The sequence below is a fragment of the Mandrillus leucophaeus genome, unplaced genomic scaffold (assembly GCF_000951045.1).
Source record: "Mandrillus leucophaeus isolate KB7577 unplaced genomic scaffold, Mleu.le_1.0 Scaffold123, whole genome shotgun sequence".
Taxonomy (NCBI): domain Eukaryota; kingdom Metazoa; phylum Chordata; class Mammalia; order Primates; family Cercopithecidae; genus Mandrillus; species Mandrillus leucophaeus.
The window spans coordinates 2178266-2204873 of NW_012100654.1; the positions used below are offsets into that span (position 1 = coordinate 2178266).

The 26608-nt window shown below is 43.5% G+C and overlaps 1 protein-coding gene across 1 annotated transcript in view; it reads left to right on the forward strand.

Annotated features, from left to right (window-relative positions):
- ITGB5 (integrin, beta 5) overlaps positions 1-26608 on the forward strand; it is a 144151-nt gene that overhangs the window by 36591 nt on the left and 80952 nt on the right. The window contains exons 5-7 of the mRNA XM_011971614.1: positions 2133-2337; positions 12833-13082; positions 19805-19973. Coding sequence (XP_011827004.1) covers positions 2133-2337; positions 12833-13082; positions 19805-19973 — 624 coding nt within the window. The remainder of the gene's footprint in view (positions 1-2132; positions 2338-12832; positions 13083-19804; positions 19974-26608) is intronic.

A 26608-nucleotide genomic window follows, 5' to 3' on the forward strand; every position in this document is an offset into this window, starting at 1 on the left:
TAATATATGTGTGTGTGTATAATGTGTGTGTGTCTGTGTGTGTGTGTGTGTGTGTGTGTGTATATTTTAACAAAGTCTCACTGTTGCTCAGGCTGGAGTACAGTGGCAAGGATCATAGCCCACTGCAGCCTGGAGCTCCTGGACTCTAGTGATCCTCCCGCCTCAGCCTCTTGAAATACTGGCATGAGCCACCATGTCTGGCCAGAAAACTCATTTTTCTAACCTTGTTTCACAACAAGTGTTTATGGAGCCACTTACACCTTTGGTGTAGTCCTGGAGGTTGTTGACAGGCAAGATCCTTGGGGATTTAGTGCACAAATAAAAAAATCATTATTTAAAAAAAGAAAAACCCAGAAAACAAACAAACATACCATAGGCTTAGGACAATACCTCTGGCTTTACTTGTTTAAAAACACTGCAGTGTCTTCTTGACTTCTTGTTCTTTTTTGTGTTTGCTTTTTGTTTTTCTGAGACAGGCTCTTGCTCTGTTGCCCAGGCTAGAGTGCAGTGGCACAATTGCAGTTCACTGCAGCGTTGAACTCCCGGCCCAAATGATCCTCCTGCCTTAGTCTCTCAAAGTGCTGGGATTACAGGTGTGAGCCACCACACCAGGCTGGCTTCTTAATCTTGAATTTTACAAGGATTCTAAAGGGCATTGGGTAGTTCTAGGATATCTAAGACGTTGAGGGAGGGTGCATTCCTCTGATTTTTGTGCCTCTGCCAGCAGTCTGGCTTCTAACAAAGTGGTCAAGGGATGCTGACTCACGTGAGGCTTCTGGCAAAGTGTTCCAGAGGGAAGAGCAAGAGACCAGTGTCCTAACTCCTCCAGAAAGACTCATAGGACAGCACTGGCCTCCAGCCTGCCAGAGCGGGAGGTGGAGGGGGGATCTTGTTTTTTACATTCACCAGTGAAAAGGTGCTCAGAGAGAAGCCTGGGCTTGCTTTGCCATTAAAAACCCCTTTGCTGGAAATGACCAGGGAGGCTTCATGTTTTATAACAAAGTATTTTGTTTCATTTTAAAATTAATACCTTAACCTCCTGCTGTCCCAAATGAGGTTGAGTTGTTCTGACGTCCAGCTTTCTCCCAAACCCAAAGAAAGACTTTTCCTATCAATGTGTTGTTATCACACAAAAAACAAAGATAAAAACAAAAATGTTTTTGTCACTTTACTATAGCACCTCTTTTAAAATTTTTCTTTTAAATCCTAATAAATACAGTTCTATATTCTGGGATTTTGTTTTCCTCCTTAGTGTAAATATTTTAAATTTCTTCTTAATTCCCATAATTATTTGTAATGACTGTCATCTATTGAAGTGATATGCTATGTTATTGTTACGGTTTAAGGATTTAGATTGGCAAGTTTTAAAGATTATATTACAAATAATACTGCCATATACATCACAAAGAGTTTCTCCTTTCTCTTTAGATGATTTTCTTGTGATAAGTTTCTTGGAGTAGAGCACTGGGTCAGTGGATATGACCTGTACTGCCATGTTGTTCTTCTGAATGATTATTCAGCATCCAATGCCAGTGAAAGATGATAAGTGAACAGCTTAAAGGTTAACTCTTGAATGCCCAAGGGAAGACTTCTCAGCCACTTATATGTCATCTTGTTTATTTAACTATATATTATTTCATCTACTTATTTATTTACTTTTAGAGTTGAGGTCCCATGTTGCCCAGGCTGGTCTCAAACTCTTGATCTCAAGCGATCTTCCCACCTCAGCCTCCCAAATAGCTGGGATTACAGGCATGAGCCACCACGCCCAGCAATATATAACAACTTTTTAAAAAGTTTAGCTATACAACTTTTGATCATTTCTGTTTCTTTCTCTTGCTAATCATGTAGGCAGTTAGGAACATTTTAACCATCAAAATAACAATGAAACCGAACATTTTTATTATGTGTTTACAGTTTACAAAATGCTTTAATATCCAGCAGCTCAGTTAATCCTTACAATACTTGGTGAAGCACCTGGGATAGGGATTACCATTTCCTCCATTTTCAGACAATGAAAATGGAAAGTAGAGAATTTAAGGTCAACCGGATGGAGACGCAGCCACAGCATGCCATGTTTTCGGGAGACATCCTGACCACCTCCTGCTCTCTTCCTCTTTTTCCCTGCCTAGGACTTCGGAAGCCCACGGTCCATCACCTCTCGGTGTGACTTGAGGGCAAACCTTGTCAGAAATGGCTGTGGAGGTGAGATAGAGAGCCCAGCCAGCAGCTTCCATATCCTGAGGAGCCTGCCCCTCAGCAGCAAGGGTTCGGGCTCTGCGGGCTGGGACGTCATTCAGATGACACCACAGGAGATTGCCGTGAACCTCCGGCCCGGTGAGTTGCCCACAGAAAGGTCTGGATGCTCTGGGGTCAGGAAGGCCCATGGAGGAGGTGGGACTTGTTAATAATGGGGCAGTGAGTCAGGCCAGGCTGAGAACAGAGCTATGAGATGGTGATGGGGAGGCGAGGCTCAGACCTCAGGAAGCAGAGTATGTTCTTATTGATGTGTCTGTGGATAGGCTCCTGTGGACAGAGGAAGATCTTTGCTATTTTTAAACAATTGTGGTGAAATATACATAACATTTACCATTTTAAGTGTACAGTTCAGCAGCATTAAGTACATTTACAATATTGTATAAACATCAGCAGTATCTATTTCCAGAACATTTTCATTGTCCTAAACAGAAAATCTACACCCATTAAACATTAATTCCTCATTCTCTCTTTCCCTTGGTTCCTGGTAACCGGCATTCTACTTTATTTTTTATTTTTCATTTATTTTTATTTTTAAATTTTGTTTAAATCAGGGAGCAACTGATGGCAGAAATTACAGTCATTCAGGGTGTAGTGGCTGCCCACTCTGCTTTCCGACTCTGAATTTCACTAGTCCAGGTACCTACCATAAGTGGAATCATCCAGTATTTGTCCTTTGAAGTTTGACTTATTTCACTAAGTGTAATGTTTTCAAGTTTCACACATGTTTTGGCATATGTCAGAACTTCATTCCTTTTTTGGCTGAGTAATATTTCATTGTATGAGTGTACCACATTTTGTTTATTCATTTGTCTGTCAATGGACATTTAGGTTGTCTTCAGCTTTTGGCTATTGTGAATAATGCTGTGGTTTATTCTAGGAGGATGCTGGTAGATTTACTCCTTAGTGAATGCAAGTTGCTCAGGAAACACGCCACTTTCAGGAAAAAGTGTTTTTCCCCATCAGCAAATTCCATTTGAGTCTGTAGCATTCTGGAAGGACAAACTTTTAGAGTGGATTTTTTTTTTTTGTGATCCTCGGAACCTGCAAACCTTAGAGTTGCTTAATATAAGGAAATGGTAATATAATTACTTATAATGTAATACAAATAAACAGTTTTGCATACCTACTATGTGCTAACCACTTGACCTAACTTTAAGGTAGCTATCTTTTTTTTTGAGATGGAATATCGCTCTGTCACCCAGGCTGGAGTGCAATGGCACAATCTTGGCTCATTGCAACCTCCACCTCCCCGGTTCAAGAGATTCTTCTGCCTCAGCCTCCCTAGTAGCTGGGCGTGCACCACCATGCCCAGCTAATTTTTTTTTTTTTTTTTTGTATTTTTGTAGAGACAAGGTTTCACCATGTTGGCCAGGCTGGCCTTGAACTCCTGACCTCAGGTGATCTACCCTCCTCGGCCTCCCAAAGTGCTGGGGTTACAGGCATGAACCACCATGCCCTGCCAGGTAGTTCTCATTTTACACACAAGGAAACAACCTGCTCAAGGTCTCTCAGTTAGTAAGTGGTGAATCGATTCAGCCCCAGGTCTTGGTAACCACAAACCCGTGGTTGTTTCTAGTTCACCACTTTTATCATCGAATATTCTGCATATTAGAAGCCTTGCAATGTCAAAGGGTTGGATGTGCGTGTGGCTAAATTGGAAAGTATTATGCTATTGGGAAGGGGCAGATTTTTTCACATTTCACTGATTTTTTGCCGTTTTCTTCTATCCCATGGTCTAGGAAACCATTGGCAGTAACTGTTTGTAGATGGTTTATGTAGACTCCAGGGAAGCCTATAGCAGTGGAAAGATCATGGATCTGGCTGGCTCTCTTGGGTTCTAGCTCTGCCTCTGTCCCTAGCTCGGAGACCCTGGGCAAGTTACTCCATCTCTCAGCATCTTAGGGTCTTTGTCACCTTTGTTCCTCACGGGCATGTTCAGAGGCTTAAATGGGACTTTTTGTATCAGTGAACTTTTCAAAGTTAAAATTTTTATTATTTTCAAAGAGCAGTGGCCAAGGGTGCCAGATGGAGGTTTGACCAGGGATGCTCAGTGCCTCAGAAATGGATTTAGCACAATGCTGCATGTGGCAAGCACTCAGTAAAGCTTGTTGTTGTTGTGGTTGTCATCGTATGGTCTGCACCATGAGTTTTTCAAGAAAGAGCTGCAAGTCATCATAAGTTGAGAAATGTTTTATTTTGTCTATTTTAATTGTCTTGAAAATAAGAAACAAAAGAAGAGTGTAAGATGGCCCTGCTGGATAGAGAAGCCTAAACTATTGGGTTGCCTGTCCAGGAATCAGTGTTGAGATTAATTGAAGGTAGGATTTTTGCAAACCTTCTCACTGTCAGCGACACTCAGCCTTTTTAGTGAGATACTGAGTTGAGAGAGAAAAGGAAGGGAACTCTTACAGAGCTGGTGAGTGGGTAGAAAAAAGTCAGCTGAACCTTTATGTGGGCAGATGGTTGGTGATGTCCTCTGGGGAAAGAGAAATCTCTTATATGAAGACAGGCTCAGGGTCAAGGGTTTGGACCTAAAGGGGATATAGGAGTTGTTGTAGACTATTAATATATTGGAACGTTGTGTTGTGTAAGAATAGTGTATTGACTAATATGAATGCCATATCTTCTTTTTTATCATAGTAACAGTATAGCAATAGCACATGAAATTCTAGAAAAATAATCCACTTTAACATATTATTTTTCATTTTTACTATGTCCTCTGTCTTTATTCACCTCTTTGTATTTTTCATATACTTATTATCATAAGGTATGTATAATTGTGCTATTTTCATTCAATAATCTTTGAAAATGAGGACAAAAATTCACACCTCCGAAAGAGTTTGTAGTTTCAGAGCCATTGTGGAGGAAGGTTTTAATTTACATTTTTGGAACTCCTTACCTAGAATAGCTCTCAAAGCCTGTGGTGTTCTCTCCAAGAAGTATCCTTTATGGTGGCAAATCTCTCTTCTTTAGGGTAGACTTAACTTAGGAAAGAGTTGCATCACACAAATCCAAAGATGTCCACACTTTAATAATTCCAGTTTTTAAAATCAGAATTAAGGTGTGAGTGTGAGCAGAGATGGTTGTCTGGTTTGACTACCAACTGGCCTTTACGGCAGTCCCTGTAGAAGAGTTAGAGAAGGCCAGGTAAGGTGGCTTATGCCTGTAATCTCAGTGGTTTGGGAGGCTAAGGAGAGAGGATCGATTGAGGTCAGAAATCTGAGACCAGCCTGGGCAACATAGTGAGACCCCGTTGCTATGGGGGAGACTGAGGTGGGAGGATCACTTGAACCCAGTAGTTTGAGGCTCCAGCCTGGATGAAAGTGAGACTTTAAACAACAACAACAACAACAAGAACCCAAAATAAAAAGCAAGTGATTTGAGTAACGGCCAGTTTGTATGCAATCCCATATTTATGCATAAAACTCAATATATGCTCAATTAAAGAAAAAAATCATTCTTATTTGGCATAGTTACATCTCCTGCTAAGCATTATTATGATATGGTTTCTGGTATTAGAAATAAAATGGAAACCATGACCCTATGTTTATACAAAAATACGGTGTGGGTGCTGTGTACAGCTCTGTCTTGTGGAAGGTGTCGTGGTGGAGAGCCCAGTGCTGGGGGTGTCAAGTGGACGAAGGAGCTGACTGCCTTCTGGAAACACACCCAGACTATGAAGAGGGTTCAGTCTGAAGAGATGAAGACTAGGAAGAGATCTGATGAAAATACGAGTTCCTAAGACCTACAAGCATTGTGAATATGTTTCCCAAATGTAGAAACACTTGAAACCAATGATGCCTGTTAAAATTTTGAAAATATAATTTTAACATTTACAAAGAGAAGTGCAGGCAAACCCCAAGAATTTATTTGGGGGGAGAGAAAAATGGTATGTCACAGTTAGCAAAATTTTCAGTTATGCAAAATGCATATTTGCCTCAGGGTAATTCCCCCCTGACTCTGGAGAGGGCTTTCAGTTATATAGGGGTTGGTTTTTCATATATCTATCTATCTATATATATATATAGAGAGAGAGAGAGAGAGAGAGAGACAGAGTCTCGCTCTGTTGCCCAGGCTGGAGTGCAGTGACATAATTTCAGCTCACTGCAGCCTCCCAGGTTCAAGCGATTCTTATGCCTCAGCCTCCTGAGTAGCTGGGACTAGAGGCACACACCACCACACCTGGCTAATTTTTGTATTTTTAGTAGAGACGGGGTTTCACGATGTTGGCCAGGCTGGTCTCGAACTCCTGGGCTCAAGTCATCAGCCCACCTCGGCCTCCCAAAGTACTGGGATTACCGGCATGAGCCACCGCGCTGGGCCTCCATTGTATATTTTTAGAAATGCTTTTGTGTCTCCTCCCTTGCCCTACCCCCCATGCCTCGTAATAGTTATTTGTTGAGTGAAATATAAGACTTTGCCAGACTTATTGCAGACTAATGAAGGACAAGCCTCAGCATAATATGAAAGACACTTCATGAAGGCAAAGTAATTGTTCCAAGGTAAGTCTCAGGAAGGAAATAAAAAGAATTTCTATCTACTTTAAGCAGGACTTTTTAATTTTTTTAAATTGAGATATAATTCACAGACCGTAAGATTCACCATTTTAAGGTATACTTAGCATATTTGCAAGGTTGTACAGTCAACACCACTGTCTAATTCCAGAACATTTTCCCAAAAAGAAGTCCCACACCCATGAACAGTGACTGCCTGCCCTACTGTCTCCCACCCTCCCCTTTCAGCCCCTGCTATCCACCTGTCTACTTTCTCTCTCTCTAGTTTTGCATATTCTGGGCATTTCCTATACATCGTATAATGTGTGGCTCTTTTAGCTGATTTCTTTCACTTAGCAACATGTTTCAAGGTTCATTCATATTGTAGCATGTACTTCATTCCTTTTTATGGCCAAATAATATTCCACTGTATATATATATTTTAGTTGATGGACATTTGGGCTGTTTCTACTTTGGGCAATTCTTTTTTCTTTTGTTTTAATAACCCCACAATTAACATCCTATATTTTGGGGCAATTATGACTAATGCTGCTATGAACATTCATGTACACACTATTATGGGGACATATGTTTTCAATAATCTTGGGTCTATAGCTAGGAGTGGAGTTGCTGGGTCATATAGTAATTCTATGTTTAACTTTTTGAAGGACTGCCAAGCTTTAGGCAAGATTTTGTGTAAATATAGGATCATGTTTTCCATTTTATTTCCATACTGGAAACTACATGTCAGGATAAGAACCTTAGAAAAAATCATTAACAAAGAGCATAAAATCCTTAAGAAAGTACATAAACTTGAAAGTAAAACTTATTGAGAATGGTCAAAAGCTAAAGGTGGTTTTGAAACACTGAGCAATTAAGAAGGGTTTATAAGTCATTATTGGCCTCAGTCCTTTAACCTCTTAAAAAATGACCCTTGATTGGTAGCTTTCTTACATTTTGAAACAATTTTAGACTTACAAGAAGTGCAAAAATAACACAGAGATGTTCTATGTACCTTCCTCTGCTGCCCTCAATGATAACATCTTAATATAACAAGAGTACTTTATTAAAACCAGGAAACCAACACGGTTACAATACTATTAACTAAACCACAGGTGATTGGTTGCTTTTGGGTTTCCTGCCAGCCCCTGTTTTTTTCCTCCCTTCTTCTTCCAGGTTCTACTTGGAAGTGCCAGTTTTTAGGTATTGCTTTTGCAATAAAGTTGCCACCCTGGGTGACAGTGTAGATAGCTTAAATAGATGAAGAAAGTATTTTGATGATGGCTGGATAAGGGGTTATTTTAAAGGAAACTGGAAGTATAGAGCCCTGGGCTTGGAGGCAGACACTGTAGAGGACAACCATGCCTTCAGGTGACTTGTTCCTTTATTCCATCGGTCAACAGTCACAATTCTGAGGGGGGGGGGAGGAGGGCAGTCAGCCTGGCATCCTTGTTCTAGACCAGTGAGGCAATACTTTGGTTCTAGATCTGGATTTAATCCTGGGACACTAAGTGCCTTCTGCTGTAGTGACTGGAAGAGCTGTCTGCTCATTTATAATGTGTGCACCAGGGCCCTAATTTTCTGTTCAGTTGTAGTCCTGTTATAATAGAGTTGATTTTTATGTTTCCCTTCTTTCTTTCAGTTTCCAGCACAGAATAGTACTTTTAGGGAATCAAAAACCACTTGCATTTATTTTGGGATGGCAAAGATCTTTATTTGCTGAGGTACTACTTTGTCTTAACACTTTGAACAAAATCAGTCTTAAGAGTTTTTGGCTCAAAGACAGGAAACCTGAGGGAAAATAAGAAAGCAGAAAAAATAAAAATTAAAAAAAAGTTTTTGAGGCTGGGCATGTGGCTTTAATCCCAGCACTTTGGGAGGCTGAGGGGGAGGATCACTTGAACTTAGGAGTTTGAGGCCAGCCTGGGCAACATGGCAGGACTTTGTCTCTACTAATAATTTTTAAATTAGCCAGGCATGATGGCACGTGCTTATATTCCCAGCTACTTGGGAGGCTGAGGCGGGAGGATTGCTTGAGCCCGGGAGGTTGAGACTACAGTGAGCTGTGGTTGTGCCACTGTACTCTAGCCTGGGTGACAGAACAAGACCCTGTCTCAAAAAAAAAAAAAAGTTTTTGCTGAAATTCTCAACTCACTCTCTAGAAATGTTTGTTATTTGATATATATCCCTAAGGAAAATGCCAACTTTTCACTTTTTATTAAAGGCAAGGCAGAGAGAAGAAAGCTTTAAAAATACAGTTCAGATGGAATGCTAGTTGATACCTGATTATAGTGGAAGAACCTGCACTTACAAACTGAGCAGCACAGAAATTCTGTACAAAATGCAGTTGGAGCTGGGTACTCTGGAACCAGGAACAAGCAGAAGGACATGAGAGAGGCTGCCTGGGGTGGCACGTCACAGGTGCCAGGTGATCAATTTCTCTTTTGAGTTTGCCATTTCTCTGGTCCTGCTCCTGGTCCCGAGGCTGGCAGGAATTACATGGAACAGCCCCAGAGAGAGGGGATATAGCCACAGGGATACTTGAGCCTGTAGAGACCCTAAGTGGAGAGGGAAGGAACAGAGAAGGATGAATCCTGACACATGGGCCGGAATGGTGTCACCAGAGACAGGCACAGACCAAGACAGGCAGATTAAAGACGAGAAGCGCTTCCCACACTGCTAGGCAGCAGGAGCTGGTGACTGGCTTAAAGTCTCAGGTATTTTTAAAGGAAAGCAGCATGGCCGGGAAAGTGTTGGAAGGGAGGAGAGTGCTTAAGCGTGCATGGTTCTGGAAGTGTACCCAAAAGTGGAACACATACCCAAGACCTTCTCTCAGCAGAAAGTGCACTTCACATGCAGTAATGGCTTCACCTTCAAGCTGCTAACGTTAGAGGCCTCCCTTTTTGGGGAGTTGTTGGTACACTGGAAGCTTAACTCCCACAGCACGGATCTGACCAGGAATGTCAGTCCCTCCAGGATCTGCTGACAGAACATTCTGTCATTGCCACCGCCTATTCAGGAGTCTGTGGCATTTAAAATCAAGCATATTAGAGGCAGCAATAAATCCTCATTCTGAACATCAGTGATGTTACCGTCTTTCTTACATCCCTCTCTTTCTGGAAAAATGGGACAGTATTTCTTTTTAACAACTTCAGCCTTCCTTTGGGAAGGGATGTGTGTGTGTGTGTGTGTGTGTGTGTGTGTGTGTGTGTTTTCTTACTGATCAATTTCTCTTAGAATGTAATGCCAAGAAGTTTCTTGCTTCAGAATAGATAGCCTCTTAAAATACAAAGGGACCTATATATCATGCCTTGTTTCCCTCAGCCTTCATGTCTGGAAAATTTAGGGTTAAATTTGTATGCCCAAGGCTGTAGCTGTTGAAATTCAAGTTGCTGGCAGGATTTGCTGTCTCTCTTTTTATCCTCACAGGAAATTGCTTCAGTAATTGACTTTTGGGAAAACCGAGGCCAAAGTTTTCTTTGTATAGGAACATTTGTGCGGTGTTTATCTCTTTTAATCCCTACAATAGTTAATATCCTCCCTACTTGACTGATGTAGAAACTGAGCAGTGAGTTGAAAGGAGCCTGAGTTCTCCCTAGTCCTTGGTGACCGGGTCTGGATTCAAACCCAACTCTCCTGCTTCCAAGCCTCTATCTCATAGATGCCTCTCCGCCTCCCAGAATCCAAGGCAATTATTTGTTTCCTGGTTTTAAAGTGCCCATCTGTTAATTTCTTATAATTCATAAAAAAGTAGAAGTAGATTTTGGATAAAATAAGTTGGAAGTGGGAACTTGGGGGGACAGGTGGCAGAAAATGCAGAAGACCTATGAAAAGATCATGGCATCAGGCAAAGGAAATAGGATTGCAGGCTCTGGCCATTTGGGGTCTGTTGCCTGCCCATGCAAGGGCCAAGGAGGGAGCTCCCTTGCCCCCAACCCCCCCCCCCGCCCCTCCCTACTATGATGTGGCACCCAAGGAGCCCTCTGGCGGGACTGGCTGTGTCCGTCTGACCAAAGGCAGACACTGCAGCAGCCTGGAATTCATTCTGGAAGAAAAACTTGAACATTCCTCTGTTTGAGTCAGACTCTGATGGTTTTAAAAAATAGGCTTATACCAATAGGCAACTCAAACCTCCATCAATCCTGAGGCGCCTAGAACTGTACACGCAAAGACAAGTCAGGGGAAGCAGGTTCAGAGCTGCCACTCTGACTACAGGCAGTAATGATCATAATCATACTTCATCTGTGCAAGCCTGTACTGCTCATAAAACACTGCTCTCCCTCATGAGCGCATAATAGGCTTAATTGATGCTGTGAGCGTTGTTCTTATTTCCATTTTATATTTCAAGAAACTTGAAATATATTTCATTTTATATTTCAGGCCCAGGTTGCACTCCTGCTCAAGGGACAGGGCTGGAACTTGAACTAAAATCTTTTGATTATTTGATTCTTCATGGTCTAGTTAGTGAAATATGCCTTGTTGTCGCGGTGGGAGGAGGAGAGGGAGTATAGAGGATTGAGTTCCCTGCAAGTTAAAGAAGGCTTCAGTTTGCTGGTTGTCAGCCTGAGATGAAAGACTGGTTGCTCTGAGATGTGGCTGCCGGCAAGTCAGGTGTAGACTCGCTGGGCAGGAGTGAGGCCATCTTTGCTGTTGTGCCTCTAAACACACACAGAATCTATCCAAATTTCAAGTATGTATACACAATTCTACTGCAGGATAAATAGGACATCTTTTGGCTCTCCTGAAAGGTTAATGAGCCCAAGGCAGATATGAGTTGAACTGAGCCTTAAAGTTGGTTCTAAGTGATTTGTTTTTAGAAATTATGAAATGATTTCAAGATCATTATCCTGGCCTGGGTCTTCCAGTTATTGCCCTGACTTGAGCCTCACTTTGAATTCTATAGAGTGAGACAGCAAAGATCACACCTGCCAGACACTGGCTTTTTTCTTTGTTCTTTTCCTCTGAATTAATTCCCCTTTTCTGTGCCTGTCAGCTATCTTATTGTAGCTGGTAGACAAATCTAGTGCTATCTTTTCTCTTCTTGTTTTCTTTTTTCGATAGAGCTAAAATTTGGAGTCTGTCTTCCTGTATTTATATACGTAGTTTCTGATGATAATGAGTTGTACCTGTGATGTCCCGAAACATCAAAGATGCCCCCCAAAGTAAATACTAGTCTGGTAAATGGTGAGGGAAATAGAAACAAAAACAGGTGACGTGGTATAAGCATGCATATTTTTGCCCATTGGGGTATTTTAAACAACGATCTTTGTTTCTCTGTCCTCCCTTGCCTTACACATCTCTCTCCCCAGCTTGGTTCTTCCCCACTCAGGCTCTTTTGTTCATTTCTTCCCTGCCTTTTGTTTCAAACACACATTCCCATTGTGGCTGGGTCTTTCTCTGGAGTTGGTATGTGGTTCGTGGGCTATTCTCCACCTAGTTTGTGTTCATGAAGTTGTCTGGTTCACGGTCCACTGATTACCCAAGGGTCCTTGTTGCTGAGAAGACGGAACACCACCAAGGAGCCTGGTCATTAAGGAGTTTCCTTAGAAATGCTAAGCCCAGGCCAAGCGTGGTGGCTGATGCCTGTAATCCCAGCATCTTGGGAGGCTGAGGTAGGTGGATCACTTGAGGCCAGGAGTTTGATACCAGCCTGGTCAACATGGTGAAACCCCGTCTTTACTAAAAATGCAAAAATTAGCCAGGCATGGTGGTGGGTACTCAGCTACTCAGGAGGCTGAGGCATGAGAATCACTTGAACCTGGGAGGCAGAAGTTGCAGTGAGCCGAGATTGCACCACAGCACTCCAGCCTGGGTGACAGAGCAACACTCTGTCTCAAAAAAATAAAATAAAATAAAATAAAAAAAGAAATGCTAAGCCGAGTGTTTGGGAAGGAGAAACCAGGCCTCCATTCTCAGCACCGTATTCCCTTCAGGCACTTTACTACCAAGAAAAATCTTCTGGGAGGCACACAATCACTAAAGAAAAGTAAGAGGTGAACTAGCTTTGAAAGCAAATCCCATCCCTCAGCCCTTAGCAGGTTGCATGACCTCTAACACAGGTGGCCTCTCTGTTGGTGCAGGTGACAAGACCACCTTCCAGCTACAGGTTCGCCAGGTAGAGGACTATCCTGTGGACCTGTACTACCTGATGGACCTCTCCCTGTCCATGAAGGATGACTTGGACACTATCCGGAACCTGGGCACCAAACTCGCGGAGGAGATGAGGAAGCTCACCAGCAACTTCCGGTTGGGATTTGGGTCTTTTGTCGATAAGGACATCTCTCCTTTCTCCTACACGGCACCGAGGTACCAGACCAATCCATGCATTGGGTAAGTGACCATTTGCCCTTCTGTTGGGTACTTAAGGGTGGGAGAATGGTGTAGCAGGAAAATTTAGCTCAAAGAAAGAATTAAGGAAGGCATGGTTAGGAAGGGTGGCCAGGCTTAGGTGTTTAATTTGATTAATGATAGGCATACATTCTCTCCTTTCCTGACCTGTCAAGAAGTGAACTGTCACAAGGTTGTAAAGATAAAATGATCACAATCCCTTGATTATCCTGCCTTCCATGCACAGCACCACTTGCTCACATTAATAGAATTCAGAAAATGTCCTCAGGGAGTGATGAATCCAGATTATCAGGGAGGCAGCAGGCAGGGCAACTTAAACTTTCCCCTTGCTTGTAGTAACTGAGGTGCCTGGGGAGAAATGAATTCAAAATTTGTCCCTGTTGTTTTTCTATAAATAACTATAACTTATTTTCACATAATTAGACTAAAATCCTATTTTAAAGGTAAGCATTTTTTTTTTCAACATAAACACCTGAACTAGAAAAGATTTGACATATTATTAGAAAACAGGTGTCTCTAACTGCTGCAACAGAGTCTATAATAACAAGGTGTATAATTTGATGGAAGTTTATTTCCTGCTCCTCAAGTCCAACTGGGTCTCTTCATTTGTGGAACTTCTCCTGCAAGCAGTGACTCAGGGACCTAGGTGCCTTCCATCTTCCAGGCTTTCCATCTTCCACACATGGCTCCTAAGGTCATGCTGCCTAGAGGGCCATGCATAGGAGGATAGGCCTTTGCCATGCCTGCTCCCACATGTGATTAGACGGAACAGAACTGAGCCAGGAGGCTGAGAACTAGTATAGCTCTATGCCTAGGAATCAGAAGAAATAGGATTATTGAGCAGGTCTCTGCCATGGGGTGTTTGTGTGCATGTTGGGGGTGGTGGTTGTATGAGGGGATCACATTCTTCAGCCCATGCAACACAACCTCTACTAGGTTGGTTTCTTTCCTTTTTAGTCTTTCAGGAGTTCCTTTAAATGTCAAGATTATGCAAGTGACTGCAGTGAGTGGTAACTTCCAACTCTTGCTTTCCTTGTCTCCATATTTAACTTTAGTGAGGGTTTGTGTTGTAAGGTCCAAAACTAGTCATGAGATAGGGAACAACTAAGACTTAAGTTTTCACTAAGTGTCAAGCCCTTACTAAATATTTTCTATAGATTATCTCATTTAAATCTCAACAATCTGGTGAGTTCTCTAAGGTAGGTATAAGCCAGATGTTAAAGATGCAGACACTGAGGCCTAGAGAGAATAACTTACCCAATATTATACAGACAGCAAGAGGTAGAGCTGGAATATGAATACAAACTACTTTTATAGTCTGCATTTGCTTTTTTTTTTTTTTTTTTTTGAGACAGAGTCTCACTCTGTTGCCCAAGCTGGAGTGCAGCGGCGCAATCTCGGCTCCCTGCAACCTCCACCTCAGCCTCCTGAGTAGCTGGGATTACAGGTGCATGCCACCACACCTGGCTGATTTTTGTATTTTTAGTAGAGATGGGGTTTTACCATGTTGGCCAGGCTGGTCTTGAACTCCTGACCTCAGATGACCCACCCACCTTGGCCTCCCAAAGTGTTGGGATTACAGGCATGAGCCACTGCACCCGGCCTGCATTTGCATTTAATATAATGCCTTCTTCCCCATTAAAATCACACTACAACACAGATACTTTACCTTAGGCTGAGTAATAATACTTGATCTAAAACCACCCTACCCCCATCTCCTAGGCTTACCTGAGGATAATGGTAGGCTATGTGGCAGCAATGTACAGTCTCCAAATCTCAGTGGCTGAACACAGTGAAAGTTGTTTTTTTTTTTTTTCTTGTGCAAAATCTGATGAGGGCTGAGCTGCTTTCCTTGGAAGCTCTCCATGCAGTAACTCGGGGATCCAGCTCCTTCCATCTTGTAATGCCATTCTCAATTCTTGGTCTTCCAGCTGTCACCAAAGGAGAGAAAACCCCTGAGCCCTTCCCTCTCCACAAGTCCTCTTTGGTAGCCTTCAGAGCTGCCAGCTCCAAGTTGGGCTGGGTGGTGGGAGTGAGTTAGTGTGCTGGTGGCATGGGCTCTTCTGAATCCCTCCAAATCCTTCTGTACATCTCCTAGAAGCTGACTTAGATCTTCTCCAGGGATTGGGAACTGACACTGGTGGAAAAACAGTAAGACAAGAGAAAGTTTTAAATACAAATGAAACTCTAAATTCTTTAACCACAAAGAGGCACTAGGCATCATCATTTGCTGGGTTTAGCTTCCTCCTGGTGACAGGTGGCCACAGGGACTATTATTAGTTTGATCCTATCTCCAAGGCCCTTTTCAACTAAGTCCGGGTGCCAAATGTTTTTTGTTGAAATTTTGCTACTTACCAGGAGCAACAGCATCTTAACGGCAAGCCTTAATCAAGCCTTTTTTCAATTCATCTGGAATAGTGATTTTATTTGCTTCTTTTCACCTCTGTCCTAATTGGGCCCTGTCTCCAGACAGATAGGGTGTGTCCCCACTTTCATTCTTCCACGGCCCTTCCACTGACTGAGACACTAGATTGGAAGCTGGCAGAGAATCAAGGGCTGGCTCTAGGCGCACAGCATTTAAATATTCAAAGTTATGACACATTACTTATTCAGAGCTTACTCTCTCAGTCCTCTAAGGCAGAACCCGTTGCAGACAGTAAAACTCTCGACAGTGAGTACAAGGCACACTGAAAAGCTGCTTGTAAGGCAGGAAGTCCAGTGAAGAACGAGAGTGTGGAAGGAAACCTCGGGCCTGAGTTATGTGAAGCTCTCTTCTCTGAGCTGGGGGGCACACGCAGTGAGGGGGCACACTGTGGCGTGGTGAGCAGGCTGAGCTTTGTCTCCCCAAGTCCAGGCAGCACGGCATCCTGTGTCTCCTGGGTTCAAATGATTCTCCTGCCTCAGCCTCCCGAGTAGCTGGGATTACAGGCACATGCCACCATACCCAGCTAATTTTTGTATTTTTTAGTAGAGATAGGGTTTCACCATGTTGGCCAGGCTGGTCTTGAACTCCTGACCTCAGGCGATCTACCTGCCTCGGCCTCCCAAAGTGCTGGGATTACAGGGGTGAGCCACCGCGCCCGACCTAAAGTATTTTAAATTATTCTGTTTCTGTTTCTTGAATTGTGGATCCTTCAGGTGGATCCACAGCAGGTCAGTGTATTGGACCTGCTGACATGCCTTCATGAATTGTTTTTCATGCAATTTGTAAGCTTTTCATTAGTACATCTTCACTGGAGGTTGTGGGGGCATCCCTGCAGAGCAGTTTTATGTTTGCTGCTGTCGAGAATCTCCAGGTTCACCGTGGGACTAGTTTTTCTGTTAACTTTTCAACTGGAGATGTCTTCACCATAAAGGCAGTGTATTCCAGTTGCTCAGGCCTGGAATTACAGTTTTTATGGGTAATTCATCTCATTCGTGACAGACGGTCAGCTTCCGTGCCGCTTTCCCGGACTGGAGTTTTTCTGTTTCTGGTTTTAGTGGCACAGCAGCTCATTGTAGTGTTGGGCTTTATGCAGAGAGCCCTATTCCAGTGTTCAGCCCTGTGCAGGACTGAGGCTCAGCATCTCTTCCTGGTAGACCCTGCTCCAAGCCCGCAGGGCCTCAGTCAAGGCCTGACGCATTGCAGGGGTCCTTGGCATGAGTGCCTGCCCATTTCCTACCTTTTTTTTTTTTTTTTTGAGACTGAGTCTCGCTCTGCTGCTCAGGCTGGAGTGCAGTGGCACGATCTCAGCTCACTGCAACCTCCACCTCCTGGGTTCAAGTGATTCTTCTGCCTCAGACTCCTGAGTAGCTGGGATTATAGGCACCTGCCACCACGCCCAGCTAATTTTTGCATTTTTAGTAGAGATGGGGTTTCACTGTGTTGGCCAGGCTGGTCTTGAACTCCTGACCTCAAGTGATCGCCTCAGCCTCCCAAAGTGCTGAGATGACAGGCGTGAGCCACTGCACCCGGCCCCCACCTATTCTTTTAAGTCCATTCATTTGTTTTTTGGGTTTTTCTTTTTTTTTGTATTTTTAAATTTTATTTTGTTTTATTTTATTTTATTTTTTCCAAAACCAAATACTTCTGAAAGTTTCATTCATTTATTGAATGGTTTCCTCTTCATTTCTGGGATTTACTTTCTGAGCTTCCAGTCTAGGCTATATATTAAAAATTTTTAAATTACATTTTATCCAGCAGTTCTATATGGTTAGCATTAGAAGAAGCAGATAAGGTGTTTTCATTCCTGTTCCATGACATGAGAGCCTTTCCATGTCAGCTTGATCCATGATATTCTCCTGAGGCATTAGATTGTTTTCTGGATTTGTCTAGGTCTGGTGTCTTCAAATTGGATTCGCTCTTTATACATACAGACACTCCCTTGGCTTTTTAACCATATATATTTTATTTTTTATCTCCCTTGTTAATAATCCTTAATTTAGTAACTGTGTGCGTGGTGCTTATTTGGGGTCTCACAGCACAGACACACGAGACGGGTGGTATAGTCTCCTGGTATGACCCCAAAACATCTGGATCTTCAGGCCACTCAGACAGCTGTTCTGGGGTTAAGTCAGATAACTCATCACAAGTGACATCCGATTCCAGTGTCAATGGAGACACTCCTAGCGTCTGTGTGACAAAGCTCTTTTCCTCTTGATATGAAGTGACTCTGACTTGGTTATACTAAATTCTCTGCAATGAAGGCTTCTGTCTGGCAAACACATTTTCTAATTCCTAACTACTTAACAGACATTCTTTGAAGTAAAAATGTATCTGCTTATTGCTGTTTGCGGGAGTGAAAGGGAGGAGGTAAAACATGCTGAGCTGAAGCTGAGTTTCTCACAGCTTTCCTGGTTAAACAACAATTATTATTCAGTTTATTTCCTCCCTGCCCACCACCAACTGGACCAAATGTAAAAAAACATACACCTGAAGTCCTAAATCATGGGCCAGAGCCACATAAGCAAGGGCAGGATATTGGAGGAAGAGAGGGGGGAGAGTTTGAATAGACTTACTTCCTTCTGGGCCTATGATCCACTTGCCAAATAGCTACAGATGGGACCTCAGTTCCTTCTTCCAGCTGGGAATGTAATTTCCATAATTGTTATTTTCATGACAAAATGAGGAGGTAATGGAAAGTTTGGGTGGCCTGAGGCTGAGGTTAAAAAAGAGCTCCACCTGTCCAAGTACAAGGTGTTCGTGAAGATTTCGGGAAAGGAGAAGGGAGAAACACAAAGGAAAACCAGGCAAGGAGAGCCCATTGCTGCCGCTGGCCCGAGAGGGAGAGCGTGACTGTCACAGGAGTGGGGCTGATTGATTCTGTGCAGGGTGGGCCTGTTGCTGGGGACTCTGTGCTGTGCTCTTGTGACTGTGTGGATGGAGCAGGGACTGTAGCCCTGAAAGGGAATGGAATGGCTCCTTAGAGAGCCAATGATTGCCCCTTTACAGAAGGGAGCCTGCCCAGACCTGCCCTGGTAAAGCTGATTTTGACAGCAGTTAAGGCAGGGTCCTCCTAGCTGTTGCTAAGGCTGTTTTCTTTCCCATGTATGCAGCTTGAATTAGATTATAAAGCCTTTCCCTCAGGCCTGTTAGTGCTCGTTTCCCATCATTTATCCTGAAAGAGGGACTTCCTTAACACGGCCAGAGACCCTGCATATTCTGGCCCAGTCTGCCTCCCAGGCTCCTCCTCGTCCACCCTCACCCCTCACTCTGCACTACAGCCCCCCCTGGCCTCCCTCTGTCCCTGGGCTTTGTGCTCCCTCCTGTCACAGGAATCTTGCACATGCTCTTCTCTGGCTGGAACACTCTCCCCTCTTTACTTTGTGAACCCATTGGTAAAACAATACAAGCTCTTTCTTCCAACTTTATTAGCTCTAGATCAAGCTGAAACTCTTAGAGCTGTAATGGAAAGTAACTTCTTCAGGAATGGGGTCACCTGTAGTCTCCACAGGAGACTGAAAAGGAGATCACCCAATATTTCAAGAGAAAGGCTTGGTATTAACCTACTATTGATGTGTAATGCTTCCTTCTTTCCCAATTTCCAGACATCACTTTCCATTTGAAGATGCTTAGTTTCTAAATAATTTTTTATTGCATTTAGCAGAATTGATAGTTTGTTGGTACAATATTTCGAAACGAATGAAGAAGCAGATAAGATGTTTTTATTCCTGTTCCATTGAGCATTTGTCCATGTGCCTGCACATCCTGGTCACTGAGGGGGTTGACATGGCAAGGTTATATGATCCTGTGATCCTTTGTTGTGTGGCAGCAGCATTGATGTAGAAGCTGGTTGCATGGAGTAACTTCACTTACATTGCCCTCACTGGGCATCATCCACATTCCTTAGCCCAGAGGACACTTCCTGTCCACTCTGCCTAGGCTGGCCCACACCCTGGGTCCCATATACCTTTCAATGCCCATGTCAAGTCTTCCTCCAACCACGGTAGCCTACTGTTATCTCTGTTTCCTTTTAACCATTTGTCCATACCATTCATTTACAACTCGGCATATACAGCCTTGCCTGCAGTTTAGGGCTGATGTTTAGAAAGTAGGGACTATGTTATTTATCTTTGCTCTCTCCACTGTGCCTGTCCTAGGGGCATGTAGTAGGTTCTGGGTAAATAGTTATTGGTGCCTCTCAAGGCACTCAATGAATGCTCAGAACACTTGGTAAAGATTTACAGACAATGATGGAAAAATGACTTCTCTTCTTTCTCTCTAGTTACAAGTTGTTTCCAAATTGCGTCCCCTCCTTTGGGTTCCGCCATCTGCTGCCTCTCACAGACAGAGTGGACAGCTTCAATGAGGAAGTTCGGAAGCAGAGGGTGTCCCGGAACCGAGATGCCCCTGAGGGGGGCTTTGATGCAGTACTCCAGGCAGCCGTCTGCAAGGTAACTTTCCTTTCTGGTCCTGTCCCTGCACAGGGAGGTCAAGGTAGAGAGCATCAGTGGGTGCTGGTACTTCCTGCAGGAGACTTTGAGTGCCCCAGCATATGGCTCCTGACCACTCCAAAGTCAGAGGGTGAGCTCAATGGAACCTCTGGGAAATCTACAGCAACCAAATCAGCCAGAGCTCAGGAATGGATTGGGCTGGTGTGTGTCTCTCTGTCAGGGTGTGGTTGTGTGCAGTGGAGTACTGTCTGCCAGAAGACAGCTGTCTGCATTTATGCATTGGCTTTTTGGTTTATTTTCAGGGGAAAAAAGTAAAGGTGAAGCCATAGGCATAGAAGCTTGTAGAGCTTTCTGGACCAATTTTGGCAAACCTTAGAGATTGCTCTCTTGGGAAACCCAGTTGAAAAAAAATCTGTGTCATCTTTGGTTGCAATTCTAGTTGTTTTCCTCCTGCTTCTCTGTGATATATGAATCCAGAGGGAGGGCCTAGACTTAGATCAGAAATGAACTCATGCTTCGAGGGGTTCCAGTCCTAGCAAAACATATAAATGGAATGTTGGTGATAACATAGTCTTAAAATAATTTTCTACTGTTGAAACAACCCAATAACAATAACAAAAAATATCTCTCTTGAATTTACTCTCATAACACATACTTTAAAAATGTGTGTGTCTCTTCTTAGTCTTTGTGCATACATTTAGTATTTTTTCATAGTGGTCATCAATAGAGTGTGAATAATTGGTGATGCTTTCTTGAAAATTCAGGCAGATTCCTTAATAGGTGGGGACTCTTCCGTTTGGGGAGGGCAAGGTCAGAGGCTAGAACTCAGTCTAGAGAGGCTGCATATGGCAGCTGCTATTCACTTACTAAGTGATAAGCACTTAATTGCTCACTTACACAGTTTCTGACCTCAGAGCTTGAGTCTGGTGTGTCACACAGACTCCTGTTTCCTCTCCACTCAATCCTTGACAAGATGGAAAGAAAACCCCAGATATCCTTTCTGAAATAAAAAACCAAAATGGCAGAAGGAAATGGATAAGGAGAAGGTAAAATGTAAAGAAAGCAGCAACAGCCATCTGCCGTTCTCTTGGTCCCACTGTGGTTCTGCCCATCACAGAGTCCGTGGGCCCCTCCTGGAGAAGAAGGTAGCAGTGGCGTCCTATCCAGGAAGGCTGCAGTGTGGCCTCTTCCCAGCTGCTGGCCAGAGCCAAATGGTTTGATTCAGAAGTCCCTGGTGTCTTTTAGCAGTCTGAGAGAGCCACATGGAACACAGCTAGAATGTATTCAGTTCTGAACCTTTCAAATGTTTCACAAAATAGTTTATGAATTTGATTCAGAAAGAAAAATTATATTTTTGACTGACTTTCAGATATTGACTATAGGAGGCGTTTTCTCCACAGACATTCAGCCAAATTCTGCTTTTTGGTAGGCAAAAAAAAAATAGTGCAGAGAAGACATAGGATCCCCCTCATCTCCCCACCTTGAGAATTTTATGGATTTTCTTTTTTTAGGAGATAAATTCAATCTTTCTCTGGAGAAAGAACCTAATTGCAGGCCTAAGCAGTGTCTGAGTACATTTTATTTAATTAGGTAAATTGGAAAGGCATGTTTGATCACTTGGACCACAGTGGTCTTTGCAAAGCCATTTGATCCAGTCTTATGTCTATGGAACCTTCCTGTGCCATCCCTGATGGATGAACTCTTCAATCCTTTGAGACACAGTATTTCAAGACTCAAGCGTTTCAGAGGCAATGCTAGCAGATTTTCTCAATTCATTGCCTGGACCTGGTGAATTATTGTTGACGGAGAGGCACTTTATGAGCAAGTTTCAGGCTTATGCCTGTTGAAATTTGCTCTTATTCCTCACCACAACCTTTGCAAAAGGGAATACCTGGAAAGTTAATTGCTCAGAATTATGCAGCCGATGAGCCTCCGGCATCTCTCTTCGCCTTTTCTTTTCCATTGTGCTGTTAGTTTATGTTCCGGTGCATACTAAACAATTTATTTCTCACTTGACATCACCTATTTATAAAACATGTCATCCTTCTGGCTCACCACAGCCTTATGGTAACAAAAAATTGGAAGTAGTTTATGGACTACCTTTGGATGAAAGACTATGCAACAGTCATACTATTTTAAATATTTAATGACTTGAATAATATGTAAGATATTAGTATCAGATGGCTCTAATAGTAACTTTGTTCTCTCTTGGCTCTCCTAGGAAAAATTGTCCTTAGGGAAGATATAACTCAATGTTTTACATTTTAAGAATTTCCAGAATAATACGTAAGATAAATTACGATTGGCATAGGAAGCAGGTTATAAAACAATATGGACAGTATACTTCTGTTTTGCAAACAAAAGAAAAAAAATGTGGGCAAAGATTGGAAATAGAACAAAATGATAACAGTGGTTGTCTCAGGTGACCGGATTATATTTTTCTGATAGGTGGGTGATAGGCTTATTTTCTTCTTGGTGACTTTTTGTTTAATATTTACCTAAATTTCCACAGTAAATATGTATGATTTCTTTTTTTTTTTTTTTTTTTTTATTCTGGAACAGTTTCAGAATAAAGAATGGTGAAATGAAACCCCATGTACTCATTGTTCATCTTTAATGATTACTAACTCATGACCAGTCTTGTTTCATTTGTATTCCCAACCACACCCATATTTGAAGCAGACCTTGGCTATCATTTGTAAGTCCTAGGTATCCCTTACTTTGTTTACTGAATGCTGTGTCTCCTCCTGGTCTGGCCAGATTAAAGGCCCTTCCTGGATCCTGCAAACAGTGGAACAGAGGGAGAAGGCCTGGAATCTTGTGCAGTTGGCTCATGCATCACAGGGGCTGGAGTTGGCCAGGCAATTCCCCGGCAGCTCTGCACGCTCTACTTCCCCTGACCCTGTGCCCTGGAGATGGAGCTGATAACAGGCCTATCTCCCAGCGCCACAGGGAGCTCTTTGTCCTGGTTTTATTCTCACTCTGGTTTTATTCTCATTTTTGTTTCCCTGAATGGACTGTTAGTTATCAACTTGTGGGATTTAGGGGTATGGAATATTCACATGTCTGACTTTAAATACACCTCTGTGGCCTGCTCTTGGAAAGTTGTTCTTTGCAAAAAGAAGGAAACAGATAGTTTCTTCTATTTAGGATTCCTGAATAGTTTCTATTTAGGATTCATTCCATTTATGATAAGGACTCTGCTTCTATGAATGGAGGTTTTGAGTTGCTTTATTTATCCTCTGCCGGTCACATTGCTGTGAGAGGTCATCTAACAGCATCCACAGCTAAGCATCCACAGCTAAGGGATGCCTGTCTCATCAAGGCAGGCATTTTTTCTAATGCACTGTTCCTGGCTGGAGTTGGAGAATGCCACTGCCTGTAATTTTTTATCTTTACCCAGAGCCTATGATTGAACCTGTTTATAGGTTTTTATGGTCAGAATAAGGGTTTCTCTGCCAGGACCTTCTAGAAGTTGACTCTAAGTTGTTTGTTCTGAAATTGTACAGGCGGAAGTGTGATGTGTGGTTCAGACTGGAAATATGACTGCTTTCCTATTAACTCAAAACAGGGCACGCCCTTGGCCTAGGGAGGACACAGGGTGAACAGTTGCCTGGAAGCTCTGGGTCCCAACTTGTCAATTATCACTTTGCTCTTCTTCATGGCTCTCAGGTTAAAGAAGTTACTTGTACATTTGAGCTTGGCTGGGTACATGCTAGCAGAATAGTATTCTATGTGCTGCGTTTTTTGGTCAGCCAGAAAATAAATCAATGCAACCAAGCACGTTTCCCTGTTTGTCTCCACTGATAGAGCCCTGGCACTTATCCTTTGTATTCTTGAGACAGAGTTTCTGTTTTAATCCTGATTCTCTTAATTTTGCATTATGTGTTCAATTTTTAAAGCATTTATGTCCTCTCAGAAATGGGTGGATGAATAAGTCTTTTTTTTTTTTTTTTTGAGACGGAATCTCACTCTGTCACCCAGGCTGGAGTGTGCAGTGGCGCGATCTTGGCTTACTGCAACCTCCACCTCCCAGGTTCAGGCCATTCTCCTGCCTCAGCCTCCCAACCAGCTGGGACTACAGGCGCCCGCCACCATGCCTGGCTAATTTTTTAGTATTTTTTTAGTAGAGACAGAGTTTCACCATGTTAGCCAGGACGGTCTCAATCTCCTGACCCTCGTGATCCACCTGCCTCGGCCTCGCAAAGTACTGGGATTGCAGTGTTAGCTCTGCGCCCGGCCAAATAAGTTCTTAAAGCAAACAAGGTAAATTTATGTATTGAATAACATTTTTTTGGCAGGAATTGAGACCTTTATTCTTCCCTGGCCTGAATATCTTATCTAAAATGAAGACCACAGGCTCAGAGGAGCCATGATTCTTGTTGGAGGATCCTTACCAGAGCCCTACAATATATTGGTAGGACTCTGATAAGGGTTGTTCCCATTTTACAGGGGTGGAAACTGAGTGTCACAAGGGACTAATTGCACTTAGTAAGGAGTAGAACCAGAATGTGAACCAGTTCTATTGATTTGAAATGTATTACTTAGTGACTGTGTGCTCTGGGAAGTAGCAATAATGCACTGTTGAGCAAGGGACACTGCATTTATTTATTTAAAAAAAAAATTTTTTTTTCTTTTTTTTTGAAAGGAGGTCTCACTCTATCACCCAGGCTGGAGTGCAGTGGTGAGATTATGGCTCACTGCATCTTCGCCTAGCTAATCTTTTTGTATTTTTAGTGAAGATGGGGTTTCTCCATGTAGGCCAGGCTGGTCTTGAACTTCTGGGCTCAAGTGATCCGCCCAACTCAGCCTCCCAAAATGCTGGGATTATAGGTGTGAGCCACGGCACCCAGCCTATTTATTATTATTTTTTAAATAATACATTCCAAACCTAGGAAGGCACTGAATTTAGGGTCATGTTTTCCGACTCAAGCTCTGCCTCTTCTGCTATCGGCTGCCTCCATGGAAGCCAGTTGACTTCTCCAGGCCTCAGAGAGCACATCTGGGAGAGGCAGGGAGGCACGGGACTGGAGGAAGGTGCTCCAGGTTGCCTTCCATCTGTGCCAGCCAGTGCCACTTCTCGCAGAGGACTTGGTCACAGCCCTGTCTCCTTTGCTCGGGGCCTTTGATTTTGCTTTTTTGTCTCTTCTGGCTCAGGCTTAAGTAGGGGCTGCTTAAGACCCAGTAGGGGCTGCTGCAGATTCCTGTAAAACGTGGAAAATTCCCCAGTCCCAGAGTCAGGCACAACATTGTCAGGGTTTCCTCTTGCCCCCTCCCAGCTCCCAGTTCCTGCAGAATTGACTTGCTTTCTTTTGCATTATTGCCTGATTTCTTTTAGACTTCAGACTTGTGTCACTTTTCCAAGCATGAGTTCAGAAATACAGGAATTGCCTTTCTTTCTTCAAGGAAGGCATCACCCCACTCCTGAAACCTCCGCACCACCTGAAGAGAGGGACCCGCCACATGTTCTGCTTCCCAGCTGTCTGTCTGCGTTGTCTGTCTCAGCATGTGTGAGCTGCTTCTGCTAGCAGATCTCACCACAGGTTTCCAGGGCTTGATCCAGCGCCAGGCTGCCTGCTTCTCCTGTGCTGCTGTGTCTTTGGGAAGCACCATTAAAGTATTGGATTTCCCTGGGCATTGTGCATGCAGGTGTGCAGACCCTCTGCTCTGCAGGGTTGTTGTCAGACAGGTGTGGCGCAGCTTCTCCTTGGCTTTCTGTGTGGCAGAGGGCAGTGGTTTCATGTGCACCCCTGAATCCTTCTACTGTTTCGGTCTCTGAGGCGGCATCCCAAGTGCAGGACTTCGTGTTTTCCTTGCTCTGCCTTCTGCTGTGAGCTGTGTTGTGGGCACCAACAGCTGCTGTTCTGGGTTGAGCGGTGGGAACTGGCTGAGTCATAACTCAGTATTGTGAACAGGGCACATGGGTTTGCATTTCTTTTTGCCCTCTAGTGTAAACCAGTCACGTGCCTGCCTTGCACCTGTGCTTAGGAGGTGTCTGCACATGCCGGTGGCTCCCTTCACTGAGGCAGGGAATAATCATCCTGGGGGAAGGGTAGGAGGCCCCTTTGATGGCTGGGGCTCTATTTGCATACCAGGCGAGAGTGTCAATTTTTTATTTTAAGTCAGAGTCTCCTTCTTGCTTGGAATGTCCGCTGGGCAAAGATGAAAGGAGACAGGAATTTGCTCTTGGGCTCTTGTTGCAAGGCCCTCTGCCTGTGGCCTCTACCTGTGGCCTCTGCATTCCAGCCACAGTGACCTGGAGTCTGTTACTCTGACTCAGGCAAGGCCTTTGCACGTGCTCTTTCCTCTGTTTGGATACTCCATTCCTGTATTCCTGGTTTTCTTTGATACTCCTTCCCTGTATTCCTGGTTGGCTGGCTTCCCTTCCTCCCTCCCTTCCTCCCTCCCTCCCTCCCGTCCGTCCTTCCTTCCTTCCTTCCTTCCTTCCTTCCTTCCTTCCTTCCTTCCTTCCTTCTTCCCTCTCTCCCACCCTCTCCTCCCTCCCTCCTTCCCTTCTTCCCTTCTTTCTTTCTTTCTCTCTCTTTCCTTCCTCCCTTCCTCCCTCCTTTCTTTTCTCTTCTTTTCTCTTCTCCTTCCTTCCTTCCTTCCTTCCTTCCTTCCTTCCTTCCTTCCTT